Here is a 23,408-nt window from a genome sequence, read left to right as displayed (position 1 = left end):
TGCCTATAATCCCAGCACTTTGGGAGGCTGAGGTGGGCGAATTGCTTGAGCTTAGAAGCTCGAGACCAGCCTGGGTAACGTGGCAAAACCCCATATCTATATTTTAAAAAGAAAAAAATGAATTCTCCAGTTCCCCAGGCTCATACTCAAAGAGTGACTTAAAAAACTGACAAAAGGCTCTCTCCTTGTCCAAACTTGGCCTCCACTCCCTCCTGTCCTGGGCCTGCCTGGCCCAGTTTTAATAAGAATCCTGCTAAGTTATCCCCCATCCTTGATATCTGATCAAGTTTCTGATCTTTCACCTCTGATATATGTCCTTGGTCTGCCTCTAGCAAGAATCCTATGAGTTCAGTTTAGCTAGAATCCCCCTACCCATGATGTCTGCTCTTAGTAATTTTTCAGCCATGACCCCCTCACTCTTCTTGTTGGCTATAAATCCCCACTTCTTGCCCTTGCTGTTTGGTTGAGGCAGACCTTTCTCCCCTCTTCCAATAGTCCTGAATAAAATCCTCTTTACTGTTTTAAAAAGTGTCAGAATATACATATATATTTAGCAAACCTAGAGCCAGGAAATATAAATGAAGAGTTCTTTCCTTCCTTTCTCTCTACTTCCTTTCTTCTTCAGTCTTTTTTTTTTTAAGAGACGAGGTCTCACTATGTTGCCCAGGCTGGTCTCGAACTCGAGTTCAAGCAATCCTCCTGCCTCTGCCCCCTAAAGTGCTGGGATTACAGGTGTGAGCCACACACCTGGCCTCATTCCCTTCTTTCTCATGCCCGCTTTCCCTCTATCTCCTTCCTTCCCTTCCTTATGTTAAATAAAATTTTTAGGAGTTCATTATTTGGACTGGGCTCTGGTATTAGATCCAATGGACCAAACCAAAATGGAGTGCAAATGCTGAAGTTCCACACCACCAAGCCGAAACCAAGATTTTTTTTTTTTTTTTTTGAGATGGAATTTTGCTCTTGTCACCCAGGCTGGAGTGCAATGGCATGATCTCAGCTCACTTCAACCTCTACCTCCCAGGTTCAAGCGATTCTCCTGCCTCAACCTCCTGAGTAGCTGGGGATTATAGGCACCCACCACCACGTCCAGCTAATTTTTGTATTTTTAGTAGAGACAGGTTTTCACCATGTTGGCCAGGCTGGTCTCGAACTCCCGACCTCAGGTGACACACCTGCCTTGGCCTCCCAAAGTGCTGGGATTCACAGGTGTGAGCCACTGCACCCAGCCTGAAACCAAGATTGTTATCAAACCTTCAAGGAAATCAGGAGAGAGTGAAATAATAACCAAATCTCCAAACAGGCCAGTTTTAGACCTACAGGACTACAGGTGCACGCCACCACACCTGCCTAATTTTTAATTTTTTTGTAGAGACAGAGTCTCACTATGTTGCCCCAGCTGGTCTCGAACTCCTAGGCTTAAGTGATCCTCTTGCCTTAGCCTCCCAAAGTGTGTGATTACAGGTGTGAGCCACCACACCTAGTCCAGCCATTCTATATTGTTCTTCTGTGCTCTCTTAATGTTTAACCATGCCTTTTATTTAAATAATTCCAGGAACTGGCCTTAGGAGATCCGGAATATCAAACCAAGGTTGAGAGTGTCCCATCTCAGGAAAGAATGCTGAACAATTGATCTACAGCCTTGTTGCCTCCAGCTAGACCACCAGGTGGCCCATTACCCAACATAACCATTACAACTAGATAATGCTGACCTGCATACCCTACCCCTCAGAGCTTTGCCCCGTCCTGCCTGCATATCTACCCCGATATTTATTATTTTTAAATAATTTTTAATTAAAATATGGAATGCTTCACAAATTTGCGTGCCATCCTTGCGCAGGGGTCATGCTAATCTTCTCTGTATCGTTCCAATTTTAGTATATATGCTGCTGAAGTAAGCACTAAGTGTGATGTTTTATATTCCTCTGAAATAGGAAATATTTACTTACTGCTTAACTTACTTGCTATTATCTGCAGCGTCACAACAGGAAACAGAAGGCACACTCCCACTTGAGTAATTTGAAGAGAATATAATAAATCATTAACTTATTTATAATGGTGTGGGCAGGGTGTAGGAAAATTACAATGGTTAGCACAAGACGGCAGGGCTAGGACAAGGGGAGGCAGTGGTTACCGGGACTTGGAACAAGAGGGCTGTGTACACCAGACACTATGGCCTTTGGTTGAAGGCCACTGCCAGCCTTAGTTAAGTTTGCGGGGGTGGGGGTGGGGTGCTGTGGGAATAAAGACCCTAACTTCCATCTCCTCCCTCTCTCCACGTCCCACTCAGGAACCAGAGGGCAGGGAAGTGTGTGTAGGAAGTCATGAGGCTAGTTTCCTGAGGCTCAGACAGGTGAATAGGGAATTGGGATGGAAAAATGGAAGATATCTCTCATATTCTTTTAGGCAAAATGAAACGACTGAACTTCAGAATGCTGCCTTGTGTGTGACTTTGGGCATGTGGGTTTACCTGACCTGTTTCATCATCTGTAAAATGCTGGATAACAGTTTCTACCATGTATAGTTATTGCAGAGACATACGTGGAGTTGCCTAGCACCCTGTATCAGTTAGCTATCATTGTTGCTAAGCCCCAAAACTGAGTAGCACACACCACTACGTTTTTACTTTTCACATTTCTGCAGGTTGGCTGATGTGGCTGGGTGCTGCTTCGAGCTGGTGGCCAAGGCCCACAGGCAGCTCTGGCCAGCCTGTGTCTTGTCCTCTTGGACCAGCAGGCTGGCTGAGGTGTATTATTCTCATGGAGACAGCTGGGATGCAGGAGAGCAAGCCCAGGTGTGCAAGTGTGTCTTAAGGTGTTGTCTTAAGTGTGTTTTAAGGCTTTAGCTGTGTTGTAATAATTTTTCTGGAGCTTCGGTAACAAATTACCACAAACTTGGTGGCCTAAAATTTTTTTTTTTTTTTTGAGACAGAGTCTCGCTCTGTCGCCCAGGCTGGAGTGCAGTGGCACATCTCGGCTCACTGCAACCTCCGAGTCCCAGGTTCACGCCATTCTCCTGCCTCATCCTCCCAAGTAGCTGGGACTACAGGTGCCCACCACCACTCCTGGCTAATTTTTTGTATTTTTAGTAGAGATGGGGTTTCACCGTGTTAGCCAGGATGGTCTGGATCTCCTGACCTCGTGATCCACCCGCCTCGGCCTCCCAAAGTGCTGGGATTACAGGCGTGAGCCACAGCACCCGGCCTAAAATATTTTCAAAGTAATGGCAAAAACTGCAATTACATTTACACCAACCTAATAACACAAATTTATTGTCTTATGGTTCTGGGGATCAAAAGTCACAAATGGGTTTCACTGGGCCAATCAAGGGAGGGAGGGAAGGAGGCAGGGGCCCAGTCAGGGAGTCGGCAGGGCTGTGCTCCCTTAGGGAGAATCTGTTTCCTTGTTCCGTGGTTCCATCCATCTTCAGAGCTGACAGTAGAGCATCTCCAATCTACTGTTGCTTCCATTTTTACACCAACTTTTTCTGATTTTTGACTCTCCAGCCTCCCTAGATTATAAGGGAGGCTGGAGAGTAAAAAAAAAAAAAAGCCTCCCTTTGTGATTACACTGGGCCTAGCCAGATAATCGCATCTCCAGAACATTGTTTAATTACATCTGCAAAGTGTCTTTTACAACGTTAAGTTACATATTCACAGGTTCTGGAGATTAGCTCGTGGAGCTTTTAGGGGGCGGGGGAGGGCATCATTCAGCCTACCAAATAGGTCATGCCTGCTAAATTCCACCGTCCAAAATCAAGTGAGGGAAGTACTCATAAATGCAGAAAGAGGAGATAGTAAATATTTCTTATAGTAATGTAATCTACCACACATCTGGTAAGGTATTTTTTTTTTTTTTTTTTGAGACAGAGTCTTGCTCTGTTGACCAGGCTGGAGTGCAGTGGCGTGATCTTGGCTTACTGCAACCTCCATCTCCTGGGTTCAAGTGATCCTCCTGCTTCAGCCTCTGGAGCAGCTGGGATTACAGGAGCCTGCCACCATACCCAGCTAATTTTTGTATTTTTAGTAGTGATGGGGTTTCACCATGTTGGCCAGGCCGGTCTTGACCTCCTGACCTCAAGAGATCTGCCCGCCTCAGCCTCCCGAAGTGCAGGGATGACAGGTGTGAGCCACTGCGCCTGGCCAAAGTTTTTAATAAACGCTTACTGAATATGAGTTGGACTATGATGACTCATGGTGCTATACTTTTCGAGGGCTTCCTGAAAAACTTCCTGAAAACACCAGCGAGCACTGATCATCTTATTATGATCACAGCCACACTGTTGTCTGGGCTTAAGTTACTGCTGGGTCTGCAGGCAATGGTCAAGGTGGATGAAAACTATAATTTGAAGTCTTTATTTACTCATTCCATTTATAGTGCTGTTGTGTACTCTAGCATCACATTGAAAGGCTCTGAATTTTCCTTCTTCCTCTACTCATTATTCAGAGCAAGATGACACATTATCTGCTTTAAACCCTCTGGTGGTGCGGAAAAGAGGCTGCAGGATCTTAGAGAAACAGTTTCCTTTTAATCCTCTTATCCCTTTGCCAGAAACGGCCCAGAAGTCAGCTGAGCAACCATATATCAAGGCAGGGAAGCCATGTACTGCTTTGCTTTGAGCAGGTTAGAGCAAACCTGGAGTGCTTTGTCTACCAGTGGACACCACTCTGTAAAAGTGGCACTCACAAAGCCGGGCGCGGTGGCTCATGCCTGTAATCCCAGCACTTTGGGAGGCCAAGGCGGGCGGATCATGAGGTAAGGAGATCGAGACCATCCTGGCTAACATGGTGAAACCCTGTCTCTACCAAAAATACAAAAAAAAATAGCCAGGTGTGGTGGCGGGCGCCTGTAGTCCCAGCTACTTGGGAGGCTGAGGCAGGAGAATGGCGTGAACCCGGGAGGCAGAGCTTGCAGTGAGCTGAGATCGTGCCATTGCACTCCAGCCTGGGCAACAGAGCAAGACTCCGTCTTGAAAAAAAAAAAAAGAGTGGCACTCACAAATTAAGAGTGCAGGAAGACAACATATGGTTAGGAGATTCAAAACTGTGGCACTGACTGAGGCAGAGTTGAGAGGGTTTCTGCTTGGAGAAGAGAGGACCTTCAGATGACCAGAAGGTAACATGATTTGTGTGGCTAGAGGGAGAATCAGGTAATATTTTTCTAGCTCTGTCCACCGAAAAGGCCTATGACCAAACAAGTGGCAATGAATTTGCTTATTGCCCAGACTGGTTGCTAAATACCATTTCCAACAAAAACAGGGCTCCTTGGAGAAATGGCTGATTCCAGATCTGGACTGAAAACGTACAACATGATCCTGGAAATCTTACCATACCAGAAAGCAGGGAAACTGACAAGATTAGAATAGTTTCAAAAGGACTCAGGAGACAAATTGAGTTGAGTTCCACTGACCGAAGACAGAAGGTAACATTGATTAGAAGGCCAGGCACAGTGGCTCACATCTGTAAACCCAACACTTTGGGAGGCGGAGGCAGGCAGATTGCTTGAGCTCAGGAGTTCAAAACCAGCCTGGGTAACACGGCGAAACTCTGTCCCTACAAAAAATACAAAAATTAGCCAGGCGTGGTGGCATGTGCCTGTAGTCCCAGTAACTTGGGAGGCTGAGGTGGGAGGATGGCTTGACCCCAGGAGGTTGAGGCTGCAGTGAGCCGTGATCATGCCACTGTATTCCAGCCTAAGTAACAGAGTGAGACCCTAACTGAAAAGAAAAAAATAAAAAGGTAGCATTGATAAGGCGAGCTGCAATGGATTGAAATAAATGTTTAAAGCCACAAGTCCATGGTTTAATGTATCTAGGCAAAAATAATCAATGGTTGCCATTATGACAAAAAAGACATTCAAATGGGGTCTTGCTAAGTTACCCAGGCTGGTCTTGAACTCCTGGCCTTCAACTCCTTGAAATCCTCCCACCTTGGTTTCCTATAGGTGTGGGACACCCCACCCGCCCCTGTTTTTTCTTTTCTTTTTTTTTGAGACAGAGTCTTGCTCTGTCACCCAGGCTGGAGGGCAGAGGCGCGATCTCGGCTCACTGCAGCCTCCACCTCCAGGGCCCAGGTGATCCTCCACTTCAGCCTCCCAAGTAGCTGGGACTACAGGCACCTGTCACCATGCCTGGCTAATTTTTCTATTTTTTTGTAGAAGCAGGGTCTCCCTATGTTGCCCAGGCTGGTCTTGACTCCTGGGCTCAAGTCATCTGCCTACCTCAGCCTCCCAAAAGTGCTGGGATTACAGGCATGAGCCACGATGCCCAGCCCCCAAGAAGTTTTGGAAAAAAAATAAAGGTGGTGATGGGCACACTGAAAGCCCAGACTCACCGACAAAATATATGCATGTAACAAACCTGCACTTGCACATCCTATTCAAAATTTTTTTAAAAATTGGAATTTGACAAAACTGCTAGAATAGTGGGTCTTAAGTTTTAGTATGTGCCAGAGTCACCTAAGGGGCTTTAAAAAACACCTATGGCTGCGCTCTACCCAGTTTTATTTTTTAAATATTTATTTATTTGAGACAGAGTATCGCTCTGTCCCCATACTGGAGCATGATCTTGGCTCACTGCAACCTCTACCTCCTGGATTCAAGGGATTCTCCTGCCTCAGCCTCCCAAGTAGTTGGGATTACAGGCATGTACCACCACGCCTGGCTAATTTTTGTATTTTTAGTAGAGATGGGGTTTCACAACATTGCTCAGGCTTGTCTCGAACTCCTGCCCTCAGGTGATCCACCTGCTTCAGCCTCCCAAAGTGCTGGGATTGTAGGAGTGAGCCACTGTGCCCGGCCCAGAGTTTTATTTGTTTAAAAAAAATGTTGGCTGGGCCAACAGAGGGAGACTCTATCTCCAAAAAAAAAAAAAAAAAAAAAAAAAAAAAATTGTTGTGGGTACATAGTAGGTGTATATGTTCATAGAGTAAATGAGATACTTTGATACAGGCATGCCATGTGTAACAATCGCAACATGGAAAATGGGGTATTCATCCTCTCAAGCATTTTTTGTATTTTTATTTTTTCTTTTTAATTACCCACACTACACAGACATACCCTCAAGCATTTATCCTTAATGTTACAAACAATCCAGTTATATAGTCTTTATTTTAAAATGTACAATTAAATTACAGACTATTGTCACCCTGTGTGCTATCACATACCACATTTTATTCTTTTTTGGACCCATTAACCATCCCCACTTACCCCTCACCCCCTTACTACCCCTCCCAGCCTCTCATAACCATCCTTTTACTATTTCCAGGAGTTCAATTGTTTTGATTTTTAGCTCCCACAAATAAGTGAGAACATGCAAAGTTTGTCTTTCTGTGCCTGACTCTATCCAGAGTTTTTGATTCAGAGTCTGGGGTGAAGAATGAAGTTGTATTTGTAACATCTAACATCAGAGATGATTTTGATGCTGCTGGTTGGGAACCACGTGTGTTTTTTTTTGGTTTTTAAAGACAGGGTCTCGCTCTGTCACCCAGGCTAGAGTGCAGTGGCATGATTGGCTCACTGCAGCCTTAACCTCCTGGGATCAGATGATCCTCCCACCTCAGCCTCCTGAGTAGATGGGACAGGTGGGCAGCATCATGTCTGATTTTTAATTTTTTTGTAGAGATGGGGTCTCACTATGTTGCCGAGGCTGGTCTCAAACTCCTGGGCTCAATGAATCCTCCCACAGTGTTGGAATTACAGGCGTGAGGCACTGTGCCTTGGCAGAACCACACTTCTTGCTGGGCGCAGTTGGCTCATGCCTGTAATCCCAGCACTTTGGGAGGCCAAGATGGAGGATCGCTTGAGGTCAGGAGTTTGAGACAAGGCTGGGCAACATGGTGAAACCCCGTCTCTACCAAAAATACAAAAAATTAGCTGGGCATGGTGGCAGCTACTCAGGAGGCTGAGGTGGGAGGATCGCTTGAGCCCAGGAGGTAGAGGTTGCAGTGAGCTGATTGTACCACTGCAACTCTAACCTGGGTGATAGAGTGAGACCCCTTCACAAAAAAAAAAAAAATAAATAAAAGAAAACCGCTTCTCTAGGTCTATTAATTTACAGGAAATGCAGCATACAGGAGAATACACTTAATGATGCCATGAGATTGCAATGAGCAAAATCAAGACTGGGAAACTCTCCAGGACAATGACTTAGCTTCTCCAATAAACACAATGCAAGGGGACAAAAAGAGAGACTCTAGATTTAAAGAGAGTTTAGATGTCTTTAAAGAGCTATATAGTGCATCTACAGATAAAATGTCTAGAATTTCCTTCAAAATTATTTGGGAGAGGAAGTAGACAGGTATACATTGTTAAAGCTAGAGGAGCACAAGGGCGGTTCATTCTACTATTCTCACTGGTGTTTGAAACTTTGTATGACAAAAGTAACAGTAATGTATTTAGTACACTCGGGCTGCTCATGAACGCCGAGAAAGTAGGGATAGTAGACACTTTAATACTTGGGCACCACATTCTACATTTGGCATCTTTGTTTTGCCTTTTTCTCAAGTTGGTTAGAGCACTATTATTAGAGTTTAGCTATTTTTTTTTCTTTTTTTGAGGTCTTGCTCTGTTGCTCAGGCTGGAGTACAGTGCTGCAGTCTCTGCTCACTGCAACACCCTCTCCTAGGTTCAGGCATTTCTTTTGCCTTGGTCTCCAGGGTAGCGGGGATTACAGGCCTGCGCCACCACGCCCGGCTAATTTTTGTATTATTAGTAGAGATGGGGTTTCACCATGTTGGCCAGGCTGGTCTCCAACTGCTGATCTCAAGTGATCTGCCTGCCTTGGCCTCCTTTACAGGAATAAGCCATCACACCCGGAGAGTTTAGCTCTTCTATTTTAGAATGTCTTCCTAAATGCAGTTACTATTTAACGAGTGACTGTGCCAAATGCTTTGATAATAGTATTTACTTTTCACAATAATAGCAGGTCTTGTTTTATAGATGAGGGTGCAACTTATCTGCCTCCCAATCCTTTTGGCCCTGGGCTAGGGAACTTGCTCTGCTTTCAGCAGTAATGGGGGGTTCAATCTGATGCCATCAAAGCTTTGCCTTCAGCAGCTCTTAATCTCCAAATTGGCTCCCTCCTAAAGACAAAAATAAAAAACCATCTTCTTTAAACGTTACCTTTAAAACAGTCTACTCCCTTAGCTAGCTGTGGTGGTGCACACTTGTCTCGGCAATTTCGCAGACTAAGGTGGGAGCATTGCTTGGGCCCATGATTGCACCACTGCACTCCAGCCTGGGTAACAGAATGAGACTCCATCTCTTTAAAAAAACAGAAAACTTAAAGAAAACCCATATAGTGTACCTGCCCCCTCCTCCCCGCCACCCCTCCAAAGCAATTCCTTTATGGTAGAAAGCCAGGCAAGGTAGCTCACACCTGTAGTCCCAGCACTTTGGGAGGCAGAGGCGGGGGGAATCACCTGAGGTCAGGAGTTCGAGATCAGCCTGACCAACATGGAGAAACCCTGCCTCTATTAAAAAAATACAATCTTAGCTGGGCGTGGTGGCGCATGCCTGTTAATCCCAGCTACCTGGGAGGTTGAGGCAGGTGAATAGCTTCAACCCAGGAGGTGGAGGTTGTGGTGAGCTGAGATCGCACCATTGCACTCCAGCCTGGGTAACGAGAGTTAAACTCCATCTCGGGGGAAAAAAAAAAGTTTATTTTGTAGGTTTTTCCCTCATCTTGGATTTGTCTTGTTTCTACATGACAGCATTTTGGGCAGGAATATCACAAGAATGAGACTCTGTCCTCGATGTATTATGTCCAGTGACCCATGTTAATAACCCGGATCACTACGAAGTCATTTTAAAAAATAATTTTGAGGGAGAGGAGGCTAACTGGAGGCTAGGTATATTAACTACTCTTTAAAAAGTAACATGAAGAAAAAGCCTGAGGATGCATTAGAGATTAAGAGACTCAAGAGCCATGACAACAAAATGCAACCGATGAATCTTGGACCAAGAGAAAAAATGTAAGGGACATTATGGGACAACTGATGAAATTTCAGTATAAACTGTGTATCAGACAACAGTATTTTATCAGTGTTAATTTCCTGATTTTGATAATTCCGTAGTTATAGAAGATAATGGCCCTGTTCCTAGAAAACGTATTGAAAAAAATTTTGAGACAGGGTTTTACTCTGTCGCCCAGGCTGGAGTGCCATGGTGTGATCTTGGCTAACTGCAACCTCCGCCTCCTGGGTTCAAGCGATTCTCCTGTCTCAGTCTCCCAGTAGTAGGATTACAGGCACGCACCACCATGCCTGGCTAATTTTTGTATTTTTGGTGGAGACAGGGTTTCAGCATGTTGGCCAGGCTCGTCTTGAACTCCTGAGCTCAGGTGATCCTCCTGTCTTGGCCTCCCAAAGTGCTGGGATTACAGGCATGAGCCACCGCACCCACTCTTCTCATTTTTGAACCATGATTCCTTTCTATTCAAAAGGAATAAAAAGTTAATGACTGTGTTATGTGCTATACTGGGGGCCATCTGCAGGATTGCTCAAAGATAAACAGGCATATGTAAACAAGCTATTTAGGATCTAGGAAGACCAACTGCACAATTGTACTGACTCGTCCTTTCAGTAAATGGATGCATACATGTTCGGGATACTAACCTATGTTATTCAAAATATGGTCACTGAGGAAACTCAATAAACTGGAATTACTACACTAGGTGCTCTATTGCAAGAACTCTGTAAGTTTTATTGCATGATGTTGAATCCTGAAAGTAATTTTTAAATTCATGCTGATACACAACTGAAAGGATTATTCACACTGTTGGTTCTGAAAAAAAATTTATCGTACATTCATTCAACAGTAACCAGTCAGCCACTTAAAGCCGATATCTGTATTACCATGTATTAAAGCAAACTGCATACTACTCCTCAGGGTATGAACACTGAAAACCTAAAAGGGCATTTTTATATGATCATAGAAATCTCTGAGCAGATACAAGAACTGTTAACAGCAGCTGCATTAGTAAGTAGATTCCAAGGTATGGTCCAAGCATGTATATTTAGAAATGAAATTGTATTTGTAATGGTACTCTCTTGTACTGTTCATATTCTTGACTTTTAATCTTCACATCCCATGCATGTTTTATCCCTATTGTTTCATGGATGACACTGAAGCACAGTGATTAATGAGTTGCCCAACATAAACCATATACTAAATCCCAAACTCATGTTTCTGGGGAAGTGAAAACAAGATCCTGTTCTCATACTCAAGACAGGAATGGCTTGCCAATGCAAACTCCAATTCAAAAAACCATTTGTTAAGAATCTGGTCCTAAGTGGGCATATGCAATAAACTCAAAACAAGCCTTTCCCTCAGTAAGTATTTTATTGAGATTTAAAGCACAAAATAGGTGAACAAATCGGGAGGAAGGTGGTAACACAGGAATGGGAACGTAAAAGTCAAAGTAGGCAGGACTCAAACTGGCCATAAAGGCACTACGGCATGTTCATAAACACCATCAAGTAAAAGAAACGGGAATCAAGATGTTCTCACTTCTCTTCTGCTCCACCTTAATACTCCATCTAGCCACTGGTATGGAGCATGTCATCGACTCATTCTTCTCACAAGTCAGCAAGGGAACTAAACATTTATCAGTCAACCCTATGCTCATCAAGTGAGCCAATGTTACACAGTGATTTTGTGCATCCAGTGACTTAGAACTACAGGCAAGGATAGGCCCTGTTAATAAATTGGTCGTGGCTATTACTAGAAAATTATGGGTGCAGGCATTTACCTATACAATGACCTGCTTACTGTGGCAGCTAACAATGTAGTCAAACCAGTCTATTACCATATGATGTCCTATTAACAAGAGAGCCCAGTTGAAGGATGTTTCATACTTTTAGAAAGCCTAATTTCTTACTGTAATATCCTCCCATCCCTCTTTTAAAAAAGGCTGTGGTTCAAAAAGCTTTTATGTTCTTTCCCTGAAAACAAGAGAACTTTGGTCAAAGCCAATTTTTAAGAGTCATCACTTCTGCTGAGTAGGCAAAACAATGAACTATAACAACAGACATCATTTTCTTTCCTTAAATTCTGAGGTTTATACTGGAAAAATAAACCCATTTCTTTATAAACATCTAATTAAATAAAGTAGCAAACAAAATAAGATAATTTTGGGGTACTATATTCCTAAGGTTGGGCTTTAAGATTTTTTAACGGAAACCCAGGAATTTCTGAAAAACAAGGCCTTTTTCACATCACCAAGAACTCACAGCTACTCTGTGAATGCCCTAGATATTTGACTCAAGTTTTTCACTCAATCTTATTAGGTATATTTCTGGATTATTTGAACCTACAAACCAACCCTAGAATATCATGCTTTCCAGTCACACCTGTGGCACAATGAGCAGTGTACGACCATGCCCCATCACAATCCAACCCTTGGTACCCTACATTGTGACACCTCCTAGAAAGGTATTAAAGCTCAGCCAATTAATCTATATTTTGATTTCAGACTAAGATGAATAAATGCTTTTAAATAAAGTAACTTTTAAGGTATCTGAACAAAGGGATGTAAGGTTAATTCACTTCTCAAACTGCAATTTCAACTCATCAGGCTTATGGATGTATGGACTAATTGCTAACCTAGTAACTCCTACAAATTTGCAGTATTCAAATTTGGTTTCCACAGTACTCATTACACTTTGCTCGTAATAAAGTACAAAAGTTTTGGGTTTGCCCATTTCACTGTTTTTCAAACCAATTATACACAGCATTAAAATTTACAAGTATAATCTAACCAATTATCAAATAATCCCACTAACTACAAAGGGGACTGACTACTGGGTGGAACTTAACTGGCAATTGACTTTACTGAGATTAAGTGCCTGTTAAACATAATGATCTTTCAGCAGAAAATGCAGCATGTGCTTTTACACTTTGAATAAACTCAATTTCAGATGAAAAAGAGGCTACTTCCATTTCCACATGACAAACATTAAAGACAAATGAACCACTCTCAACACTAATTACACTGACGATTTCCACAAAGTGGATTATCTAACCAAGATCCCAAGTTATTAGGAGCTATTTCTTAAATAGTTTAAATTTGCCTTTGAAAAAAGTTCCATTACTTGAAAGTATTTATTTAAGCAAAATCATGGAACACATTGACTAAAAAATACCTTTTATTTTTACTCAACTTGTTAAAGGGGGCAGATAAAGACTTTGGCAAATTTGATTAACCGCACAAAATAATGTTATCCAAACTGAATAATTTATTGCTGGTCTGAGGCTTGCCTTGTTTACACTTAATTAGAATTTATGTTGTTTCCACAAATGGCAGGTATCAACATTTAAAGGAATTTAATAGTGACCTATTCAATAAGGCAATCATCTTGGTAGCAAACTTTTATTTAAATCTTACATAACTCAAGCTTTATAAAAAGCCTACATAATTGAAAATTGGGTTCTCCCTCTAAAGCCTTAAGTATCCAAAGCTCAAAACAGTTAATTTAAAAATAAGCAAACAAATAAAACAAAAAAAACCCTGCCAGCAGATCCTGCTGAAATACTTAAAACAAAAAACAAAAAAACTAAATGAGCTTAATCTTTACAAAAGTTATGTTAGCTCAAAAGCTATAAAATCAAAGTTATCTTAATTCTATAAAGAAGGGAGAGGGTCTTCATGCCACCATTTCCTTAGAACCTCATCTTTTTCATCCAATTTGGCCACAAATCAAATTTCTGTGTGCCCCTGTTTTCAAGAGATTCCTCTTGCAGAAGAGGCCAAGTATAAACATGGAAGAGTAACTGCCTAAGTAGGAAAGTGTTCCATAATAGTGTGCAAACAAGGAGTTCTGAGTTAATCTCTGGAACTCGACCTGGACCTTGATCTTGACTTTGAGCGAGATCTAGAACGGGATCTTGAAGTAGCTCTTTTTGGTGGAGGGGACACAGAACGGGCCTTTGAGGGTGGAACAGGTAGCGGCGAATTGGAACGGGACTGGCTCCTTGATCTGGATTTTGACTTTATATCACCCTTTCCATTTTCTTTGGGGGATCGGGACCGAGACCTGCTTCGAGATTTCTCATACTCATCCTTAGATCTGCTTCGAGAATGTGAATGGGAGCCCCGATCAGACTTGGGCTTAGATTTGCTCTTTGATCTAGATTTCCTGCCTTTTGATCGAGAACGTGATCGACCTTTGCTCCGCGACCTGGAACTGGACAAGGAAAGACCGATTTTCTCAATACTTTGTGAGAACATACACATACTCCATAAACAAGTACGGTAATATTCACAGTGACTCAACACAATGTTATTTACCGGGAGCGACTTTTTGAGATACTTCGAGATCTACTGCGGCTGCTCCTGCGACTCCTACTTCGTGACCGTCTTCTAGATCGAGACCTATTAGGAGAAAAACAATGAAGTCTTAATCCCAATCCATCTTAAATACATCTGTGTCATCTGGCAAAAATAGATAAGCCAAAGAATAATGTTTTTCTTTACTACGAAATTAAATACACTGTTCAAAACATCTAGACAAGAACCCAATGATGCACAGCCAAAACAAACTAAAACCTGGCTTTAATTCAAGTAGGCAACAATTGAAATCACTCAATTACTCCTTTTTATTGGCAAATATTGTTTCCTTCCCACAGTGTCCTTCAACAAGTTACCTGGATCTGCTTCCAGAATAAGATCGCCTATGGCTTGTGCGTGGCTTATCTTCAATAAGCCTAATATTTCTGCCATTTATTTCTGTGCCATCCAGTTTGTCCAAAGCACGCTTCATGTCAGAGTAGGAGCGAAACTCAATTACACCCTCATTTGTTCGTTCCTTGTGGGCATCCGCATAGGTTACTTCACCTGCTTGTCGCATAAAATCCTGAAATGACAAGATTGGTCAGACTCGGAGATCTTAAAAGATCTATACACCATAATAAATTCCCAGAAATAAGAATGTAAAGAGTTTACTTTAAAGCATTAGTCATATCATTTCTATCTTGAATTACAAAACATACCTTTAAATCTTGCCAACTGCACCGACTAGAAAGATTTTCTACAATAAGCCTGTATTCTGTACGAACAGGTGGTCCGTATTTGTCTCTGCCAGATGTTCTCCGACTGCTGTATCCACCTCCACCACCTTTTATCACATGAAGGGAACAATTAGATGCCTTGTAATGATAAAAACGCATAATGTCTTTGAAAGTTAGTACAAACATATCAACTTTTATTTACTGGAGTAGGACTTTGCTATTATATTGCTAAACCTTCGACACATTTGTGATTTGCCATAAAATTAAATTAAGGGCAAGTCAAATAGACTAAATCCAACTAAACCTCTCCTACAATCTGTTAGAGAGTGACTGCTCCTTTATTCGATTTACCTCGCTAAGTTTTATTTTACAGAACATTGTAAAATATAAAACTTAACTGATTACATGCATTTCTACATTTTACAAAAATGTTTACTAGTTTTACACTAAGTACTTACATCACAGTGTGAGGTTTTTGGTGGTGGTTTGGCCACAAAACACGCAAGGTAACAGTCACCTAGTTCAGATTAACCAGTTTTGTCTAACCCTTGGAATCCTCACCATCACCCTGCGTCTAATGGCAAAAGGCTGCTGTCGTCATGGCTTCCGGTAAGGTCAGCCAAAGGGTCATAGGGCAAGGGTCACACAATGTATGGAAAAGCCAAGGCCAATCAGGAAAGGCAGTCATCTTAGCCTCAGTGGACACAGCCTCAGCCCCATTGGTCACTTTCAAATTGAAACATCAAGGACTTGTTAAAAAGTTTGAATTCAACATGCAACAATTTAAACATCAAACATTTAACATAACCAAAAATCCCCCCAACCTCCTCCCAATAACATGCCCCAATTAGTTCAAATACAGCATAAAGCTTATTTAGATCTACTTTGTGGTACAATACCACATTACTTAAAAATAGTACATTCTTTGGCCCCCATCAAGTTCCATAGCTTTAAGACCTACACTTTATGCTCCTCCCCTTCCCTGTCCCCCGGCCCCCCCTACCCCACCTCCACCCGAGCCTGCTCCCGAACCTCTAACTAATGCACTGATAAGTAAGTAAGGAGGATACAACAAATACAGCCACCCCTTACTTCCTCTGTGGGAAAAACCCGTGACAGTGCTGACAAGGGGCCAGAAGAAGCCACCCACCTCCCAACTTGGCAAATAAACAAAACCGAACACCCAAACCCAATCCCCGCGCTCCGGCGTCCCATGGCTGCCCCGGGCAGACGTGAAGGCAGCGGGGCTCGGGGACACCCAAGTCAAACGACCCCCGGCCCTCGCGCCTGCCCTGGCCGGGAGGCCCCACCCCCCTCACCCCCACCCCCAGGGTCCCCAAGGGCACGGAGCGCGCGGGGGTGGGACTCACTGCGGCTTCCGTAGCTGTAGCCGTCGCGATCGCGACGCGGACCCCGGGCGTGCTCTACGATCACGCGCTCGCCGCAGAGCTCCTTGCCGTTCAGCTCGTAAACGGCGTCGTCGGCGTCGCGGGAGTCCTCGAACTCCACGAAGCCGTACCTGGGGGCGGTGCGAGGGCCGGACAACGGCGGGGGAGTCGTTAGCCAGGGCGCGCACGTGCGCGCGCCCGCAACCCACCGCGCGCCCCCGCGACGCCGCTCCGTCGCCATCTTGGAGGCCCTGCCACGCGGCGCCGCGGCCTTGGCCGCTTCGTTCCTTGGAGAGTTCCCGCCGCCACCAGGCCTGGGACGCTGGGCGCGGGCGCCCAGGCCCGACTCACCCATTTTTGAGGTCTACTTCGAGGAGGCGGCCGTAGCCACTGAAAAATCGCTGGATGTCTTTCTCCCGGACATTGTAGCTCAGGCGTCCTATGTAGACGCGCGGCATGTCCGTGGCGGGCGGGGGCCCAAGGGCTGGTTGTGGAACGGCGGACCGCAAGCCAGTAGCCGCGGTGCGGGTGCGGGGACGGCAAGAGCCCGAACACGCGCCTCACACCACAGTGGCGGCCGAGTCCAGCCACACAATGGCGCGCGCGCGCGCCAGGCTTACCCTATATGGGCGGCTGGTGGGGCGGGGCCTCGTGCGTGACGTCAGCGCGCAGCTGCACGTCCGTCTCGCGTCGGCCCTGGGCTAGATGGTGACTGGCGAGCCCGTTGCCCGCGACGTTTCGGTGTAGTGCGGTCTTGCTAGCTTCTAGGATTTTTCTCTAGCCCTCCCCACCGTCTTTGAAAACACAATGTCTCTAATCCAGCCGCAGAATTATTTTCTAATTTGTACCTTTTATAAAACTCCGCGCGATCTCTTCGGGGTTGAAGCTCGGGAGGCGGGCTGAGAGAATCCCCGTTTTTCATTGGTTCTCGAGGTTATCATAATAGGTCGCCGCGGTCTCTGCTTGGTGGCTTAAAACGAGGCTGCCGATTTCCCCCAGCGATTGGTTGATTCTCGTTTTGATGGGGACCGCGCTCTCGAACCCAGTCGCTTGTCTTGTTTCGCAGAATCCGAGGATCGCGCGCCGAGGTCTTGCTGACCGGGTGGGGGTCGCGTTGCGAGCGCGCACACCCGCCATCAGCCTCTCCGGGTCTCACTCGCAGCCTTCGCCTCCCCGGACGTTCCCCTCTCCCTCCATGGGTCTTTCTCGGAGCCCTGGCAGCTTGACTCACTTGTGGATTGGGGTATCCGTGGCAATCCTACGCTCACTGTAGGTGCTCAAAAGGGAGCGCGGACGAGACCCGGCAGCCCTCCCACAGCGATGAACGATTTTTTTTCTCCCGTATATGGAAAGTCCTTTGTCCCAATACTATCATTTCCTCCATTGACTTGAAAGTGCCTTATTTTGTGAGTTTATCAATGGAGATGCTATTTAAAGCTGGAGAACCAGATGAAAACCTCAAAGGAGTAAGTTTAAGTGGAGAGCGGAAGACCCAGGCCAACGCCTGGGGTACTCTGAAATTTAAGTACAGGAAAGGAGACTGGGAGGGGTGACTAGGGAGGTAGGGAGAAGACCAGGAGAGTAGGGTGTCACCGAAGCTTAAAAAAAAAAAAGGAAGGGATATCACTGAGATAACACCAGCTCTTCAGATATTTTTGTATTCCTGCTCTGTTTTGAGTGGTGCAACCTCAATATCCTTCAGCTTCGGGTCGAAAAAGGGGGTTTTGTCCTCCTGGAGCTATTTGGAAGTCTAGAGGGAAACGTTGTTTGTCACGACGGGGGGAGGTAGAGGCTGTGCTTAAAGTTAGATAAATAAAAAATACCAGTCTGTAATCCCCACACCTTGGGAAGCTGAGGCAAGAGGATCTCTTGAGCCCAGGAGTTCGAGGCTGCAGTGAGCTATGATCATGCCACTGCACTCCAGCCTGGGTGACAAAGCAAGACCCCAACCTGCCTGAAGGAAAGAACAAAGCTTCCACAGCGTGGAAGGGGAAGGGAGCGAGTTGCTGCTGCTGGCTTGACCGCCAGCTTTTAGTCCCTTATTTGGCCCCGCCCACATCCTGCTGATTGGTCCATTTTACAGAGTGCTGATTGGTCCATTTTACAGAATGCTGATTGGTCCGTTTTTACAGAGTGCTGATTGGTGTGTTTACAAACCTTTAGCTAGACAGCACTGATTGGTGTGTTTACAATCCTTTAGCTAGACAGAAAAGTTCTCCAAGTCCCAACCCTACCCAGAAGCCCAGGGGGCTTTACCTCTTGGTAGGCAGAATAAGGGTTCCCCCTAAAGATGTCTATGTCCTAATCCTAATCCCTGAAACCTGTGAAGATGTTACCTTATATGTCAAAAGGGACTTTGCAGATCTGATTAAGTTGAGCATCTTGAGATGCAGAGATGCCCCGGGATTGTCCGGATGGGCCCAATGTGATCATAAGGGTGCTTACAAGAGGGGGACAGGAGAGCCACAGTCAGAGAAGCAGATGTGACAAAGGAGGCTGGGATTGGGGTCAGAGTGATTGGCTGTAAGAAAGTCACAACCGAAGTTAATGGCTTTGAAGATGGAGGAAGGAACCATAAGCCAAAGGGTGTCAGTAGCTTCTGGAAGCTGGAAAAAACGAGGGAACAGATTCACCCCGTAGAGCCTCCTGAAAGAACGCAGCCCAGGCCAGGCGCTGTGGCTCATGCCTGTGCGATCTCAGCTCACTGCAACCTCCGCCTCCTAGGTTCAAGTGATTCTCCTGCCTCAGCCTCCCAAGTAGTTGGGATTACAGGCATGCACCACCATGCCCAGCTAATTTTGTATTTTTAGTAGAGACAGGGTTTCACCATGTTAGGCTGGTCTTGTCTCAAACTCCCAGCCTGAGGTGATCCACCCGCCTCGGCCTCCCAAAGTGCTGGGATTACAGGCGTGAGCCACTGCACCCAGCCCAACACCAGCTCTTTAGATATTTTTGTATTCCTGCTCTGTTTTGAGTGGTGCAACCTCAATATCCTTCAGCTTCGGGTTGAAAAGGGGGGGTTTTGCCCTCCTGGAGCTATTTGGCAGTCTGGAGGGAAACGTTGTTTGTTATGACTGGGGGAGATAGAGACTGTGCTTAAAGTCAGATAAATAAAAAAATATGATTCTGTAATCCCTGCACCTTGGGAAGCTGAGGCAGGAAGATCTCTTGAGCCCAGGAGTTCGAGGCTGCAGTAAGCTATGATCGTGCCACTGCACTGCAGCCTGGATAACAAAGCAAGACTCTGACTCAATGAAATAAAGAAAAACAAGGAGCAAGGCATGGTAGCTCACGCCTGTAATCCCAGCACTTTGGGAGGCCCAGGTGAGAGGATTGCTTGAGCCCAGGAGTTCGATATCAACCTGGGCAACATGGCGAGATCCCATCTCTACAAAAAAATTTTTTTTTTAATTAGTTGGGCATCGTGGCACATGCCTGTAGTCGCAGCTATTGGGGAGGCTGTCAATAGGGGGCAGTGGTTCTCAACAGGGGGCAGTTCTGTCCCCCGTGGGGACATCTGTCAATATCTGAAGACTTTCTGGTTGTCACAGCTGGAGGAGGGAAGGAGCTGCTGGTATCTCATGGGTAGAGGCCAGGGATGCCACGAAACATCCTACAAGGCACAGGACAGCCCCACCACGAAGGATTATCTGGCCCCGAATGTCAATAGCTGAGGTTGAGAAGTGCTATTCCAAATGAAGCCTGTACAGAAGTTTTTTTTTTTTTCTTTTTTAAATAGAGGCAGGGTCTCCCTATGTTACCCAGGCTGATCTCGAACTCCTGGGCTCAAGGAGTTCAAGCCTCATCCTCCCAAAGTGCTGGGATTACAGGCATGAGCCACTATGCCCAGCCTATAGAAGTTTTTAAAACGAGGTTTGGACTAGCTTGGCAACATGCAATCCAATCTCCCAGTTGGAAGAGCCTCAGAGGATCTTTCAATCATCTGATTCATGATTCTAACTCTGTCACTGACAGTTTCCAATTCCGGATTCTGTCCCTGGAGCAACTGCTGCTATATTCACTCCACTCCATACACACACACCTGAGTTGCTACGAGAGGGGATTTGCCAGGCACCGTGGCTCACACCTGTAATCCCATCACTTTGAGAGGCAGAGATGGGATCACTTGATCCCAGGAGCACAAGACCAGCCTGAACAACATAGCAAGACTCCATCTCTTAGATAAAAAAAAAAAAAAGCCAATACTGGCGGTGTATACTTGTAGTCCCAGCTACTCCAGGGACTGATGTGGGAGGATCACTTGAGCCCTGGAGGTCAAGGCTGCAGTGAGGTATGATGGCTCCACTTCACTCCAGCCTGGGTGACAGAGCAAGACTCTTGTCTAAAAAAGAAAGGAGAGAAAGGAAAGAAAGAAATAAGAAAAGATATGAGCTCCCATGCTGCACATCTACCATTTCTCCTTTGAGTTGTTCTCCCAACACAGCAGAGTTGGGTCCTCAGGAAGCCTCCACAGAATGGTGACAATCCAACACCTCTCTCAATTACGATACTTGAAACTGTTTTCTCTTCTGCAGCAGTGCTCTTGGGTTTTTGTTAGGGGTAGCCACTGGGCTTTGGGAAAGAGAAGTGAGAGGAAGAGTGGATGATATCAGCTGCATCTTTCTCTTTGACAAACGAATTCCCCATCCTTCAATAAATACGACCCCACTAACTCCCCAAAGCAATGTCCAGTCCCACCAATACCATTAGAGTGTCATTTCTTGCTTCAACTCTTGCAAATAATGAATTTTAATAAATTTTTTAAAAATGAGAGTTTGATGAGTAAAAAATCTTATCATTGTCAAATTCTCCTTTCCCTAACAACATTCCATGAACTTGTTTAAGCCTCTCTCTACACACATTTATGTATATATGCACATATAAATCTTGCTGCTGCCCACTCTTTGGGTCCGCACTGCCTTTAAGAGCTGTAACACTCACTGCAGAAGGTCTGCGGCTTAAGACCACGAACCCACTGGAAGGAAAGAACTCCGGACACATCTGAACATCTGAAGGAACAAACTCCGGACACACCATCTTTAAGAACTGTAACACTCACCGCGAGGGTCCACGGCTTCATTCTTGAAGTCAGAGAGACCAAGAACCTACCGGAAGGAACCAATTCCAGACACACTACCAGGGACTCTGAAATTTTGTTAAATTTAGGAATGGAAGCTGGGTGCAGGGACTTGTGCTTGTAATCCCAGCGCTTTGGGAGGATGAGGTGGGAGGATCTCTGGAGGCCAGGAGTTCAAGACCAGCCTGGGCAATATAGCAAGTCTACAAAAAATGAAAAAAGGCCGGGCACGGTGGCTAACGCCTGTAATCCCAATACTTTGGGAGGACAAGGCAGACAGATCACTTGAGGTCAGGAGTTAGAGACCAGCCTGGCCAAAATGGTGAAACCCCGTCTCTACTAAAAACACAAAAATTAGCCGGGTGTGGTGGTGCAGGCCTGTAATCCCAGCTACTCGGGAGACTGAGGCACGAGACTCGCTTAAACCCAGGAGGTGGAGGTCGCAGTGAGCAGAGATTGTACTACTGCACTCCAGCCTGGGCGACAGAACGAGACTACGTGTCAAAAAAAGAAAGAAAGAAAGAAAGAAAAATGTTAGTAGGCATGGTGGCACGCACCTGTAGTCCTAGCTACTTGGGAGGCAAAGGCAGGAGGATCACTTGAGCCCAGGAGTTTCAGGCTGCAGTGAGTCGTGATTGTGTGACTGCTCTCCAGCCTGGGCCACAGAGTGAAGACCTGTCCTCCTCCCTTCCAAAAATTTAGGAATAGCAACTGGGAAGTGTCTAAAAAGGTAAGGAAAAAAAACCCAAGAGTATGGTGTCACAGAAACTAGGAGTGGAAAGGGTTTCAAGGAGGTAGTGGTTAATTGACAAACAGCAAGTTCATAAACCTTTGACCCAGTAACCTTAATCCTAGAAATCTATTTGACAAGGAGCCGGTTTGTAAAACCATAGGTCCAAGGATGCTTATTCAAGCCATGGAATACTCTTCCACGATGGAAATAAGTAAGATTATTCTCATTTCGAATAAATATTTATCGAATGTCTACTGTTCTCAGCATTGGGAAAACAATAGTAACGTCATGTGTCGGCTTTGCAAACTAGGGCCCCAGTCAAATCTTGGCCTGCCACCTGTTTTGTAAATAAGGTTCTATGGGAACACAGTATCACTCATTCATTTGCACATTGTCTATGGCTCCTCTCAAGCTACAACAGCAGTCTTGATTCGTTATTATATTGAGTGGTTGCAACAGAGACTATCCAGCCTGCAAAGCCTGAACTATTTCCTCGCTGGCTCTTCACAGAAGAGGTTTGTTTACCTCAATCTGTGTGACTGACCACTAATGATGCTTATGGGTGTTGTTAAGTAAAGAAGGCAAGTTTTAATATATGCATGATCCCAATTTTTTTGTAAATAACACCACCTTAAGCCCCGCCCCACCCCGCTTTTATTTTATTAGTCTGAGTCACACTCAGTAATCCAGGCTGGAGTGCAGTGGTGCCATCTTGGCTTACTGCAATCTCCGCCTCCCAGGCTCAGGGAATTTTCCCACCTCAGCCTCCTGAGTAGCTGGGACTACTGGCAGGCGCCACCACGTCCAGCTAATTTTTTGTAGAGATGGGGTTTTGCCATGTTGCCCAGGCTAGTGTCGAACTCCTAGACTCAACTGATCTGCCCACCTCGGCCTTTCAAAGTGCTGGAATTACAGGCATGAGCCACCTTGCCTGACCTAAAACTCCCAGATCTTGATATGACTACATATGTGTGTATTGGATGGGTTTGTGGTTGCTTTTGAACATCATTGGGGGTAGGTCCTATACAGTCACATCCCTCCAACTCTCCCTGCATTCCTTACCCTTCCTTCTCCCACCAGCTCTTGAATGTGCCAAACATACACTGACCTCAGGGCCTTGTCACTGGACAGCTCCCTGCATCTGGAACTATTTTTCTGTGACTTGCTCCCCTCATTTTCTTTTGGTTTCTGCTCAACTTTATTGC

The 23,408-nt window shown here is 45.1% G+C and overlaps 1 protein-coding gene and 1 non-coding gene across 2 annotated transcripts; both read right to left on the bottom strand.

The window, feature by feature from the left end:
• Positions 1 to 1,795: 1,795 nt before the first annotated feature.
• Positions 1,796 to 1,902, bottom strand: LOC129022215 (U6 spliceosomal RNA). The gene has a single exon (XR_008496299.1). It is a non-coding gene; the product is annotated as a U6 spliceosomal RNA (small nuclear RNA).
• Positions 1,903 to 11,320: 9,418 nt separating this feature from the next.
• SRSF6 (serine and arginine rich splicing factor 6) lies at positions 11,321 to 18,412 on the bottom strand. Its single transcript, XM_054467616.1, has 6 exons — positions 16,745 to 18,412; positions 16,376 to 16,524; positions 14,988 to 15,112; positions 14,643 to 14,851; positions 14,287 to 14,370; positions 11,321 to 14,182 (listed from the first exon to the last, which is right to left on the bottom strand). Exons 1-6 carry the CDS (start codon positions 16,849 to 16,851, stop codon positions 13,822 to 13,824), a joined length of 1,035 nt encoding a protein of 344 aa, XP_054323591.1. The 5' UTR covers positions 16,852 to 18,412; the 3' UTR covers positions 11,321 to 13,821.
• Between the last annotated feature and the right edge of the window lie 4,996 nt (positions 18,413 to 23,408).

The sequence above is a fragment of the Pongo pygmaeus genome, chromosome 21 (genome assembly GCF_028885625.2).
Source record: "Pongo pygmaeus isolate AG05252 chromosome 21, NHGRI_mPonPyg2-v2.0_pri, whole genome shotgun sequence".
Classification (NCBI taxonomy): Eukaryota; Metazoa; Chordata; class Mammalia; order Primates; family Hominidae; genus Pongo; species Pongo pygmaeus.
The sequence above is the reverse complement of the archived record's forward strand: the minus strand, read 5'-3'. Positions and strand labels throughout refer to the sequence as shown.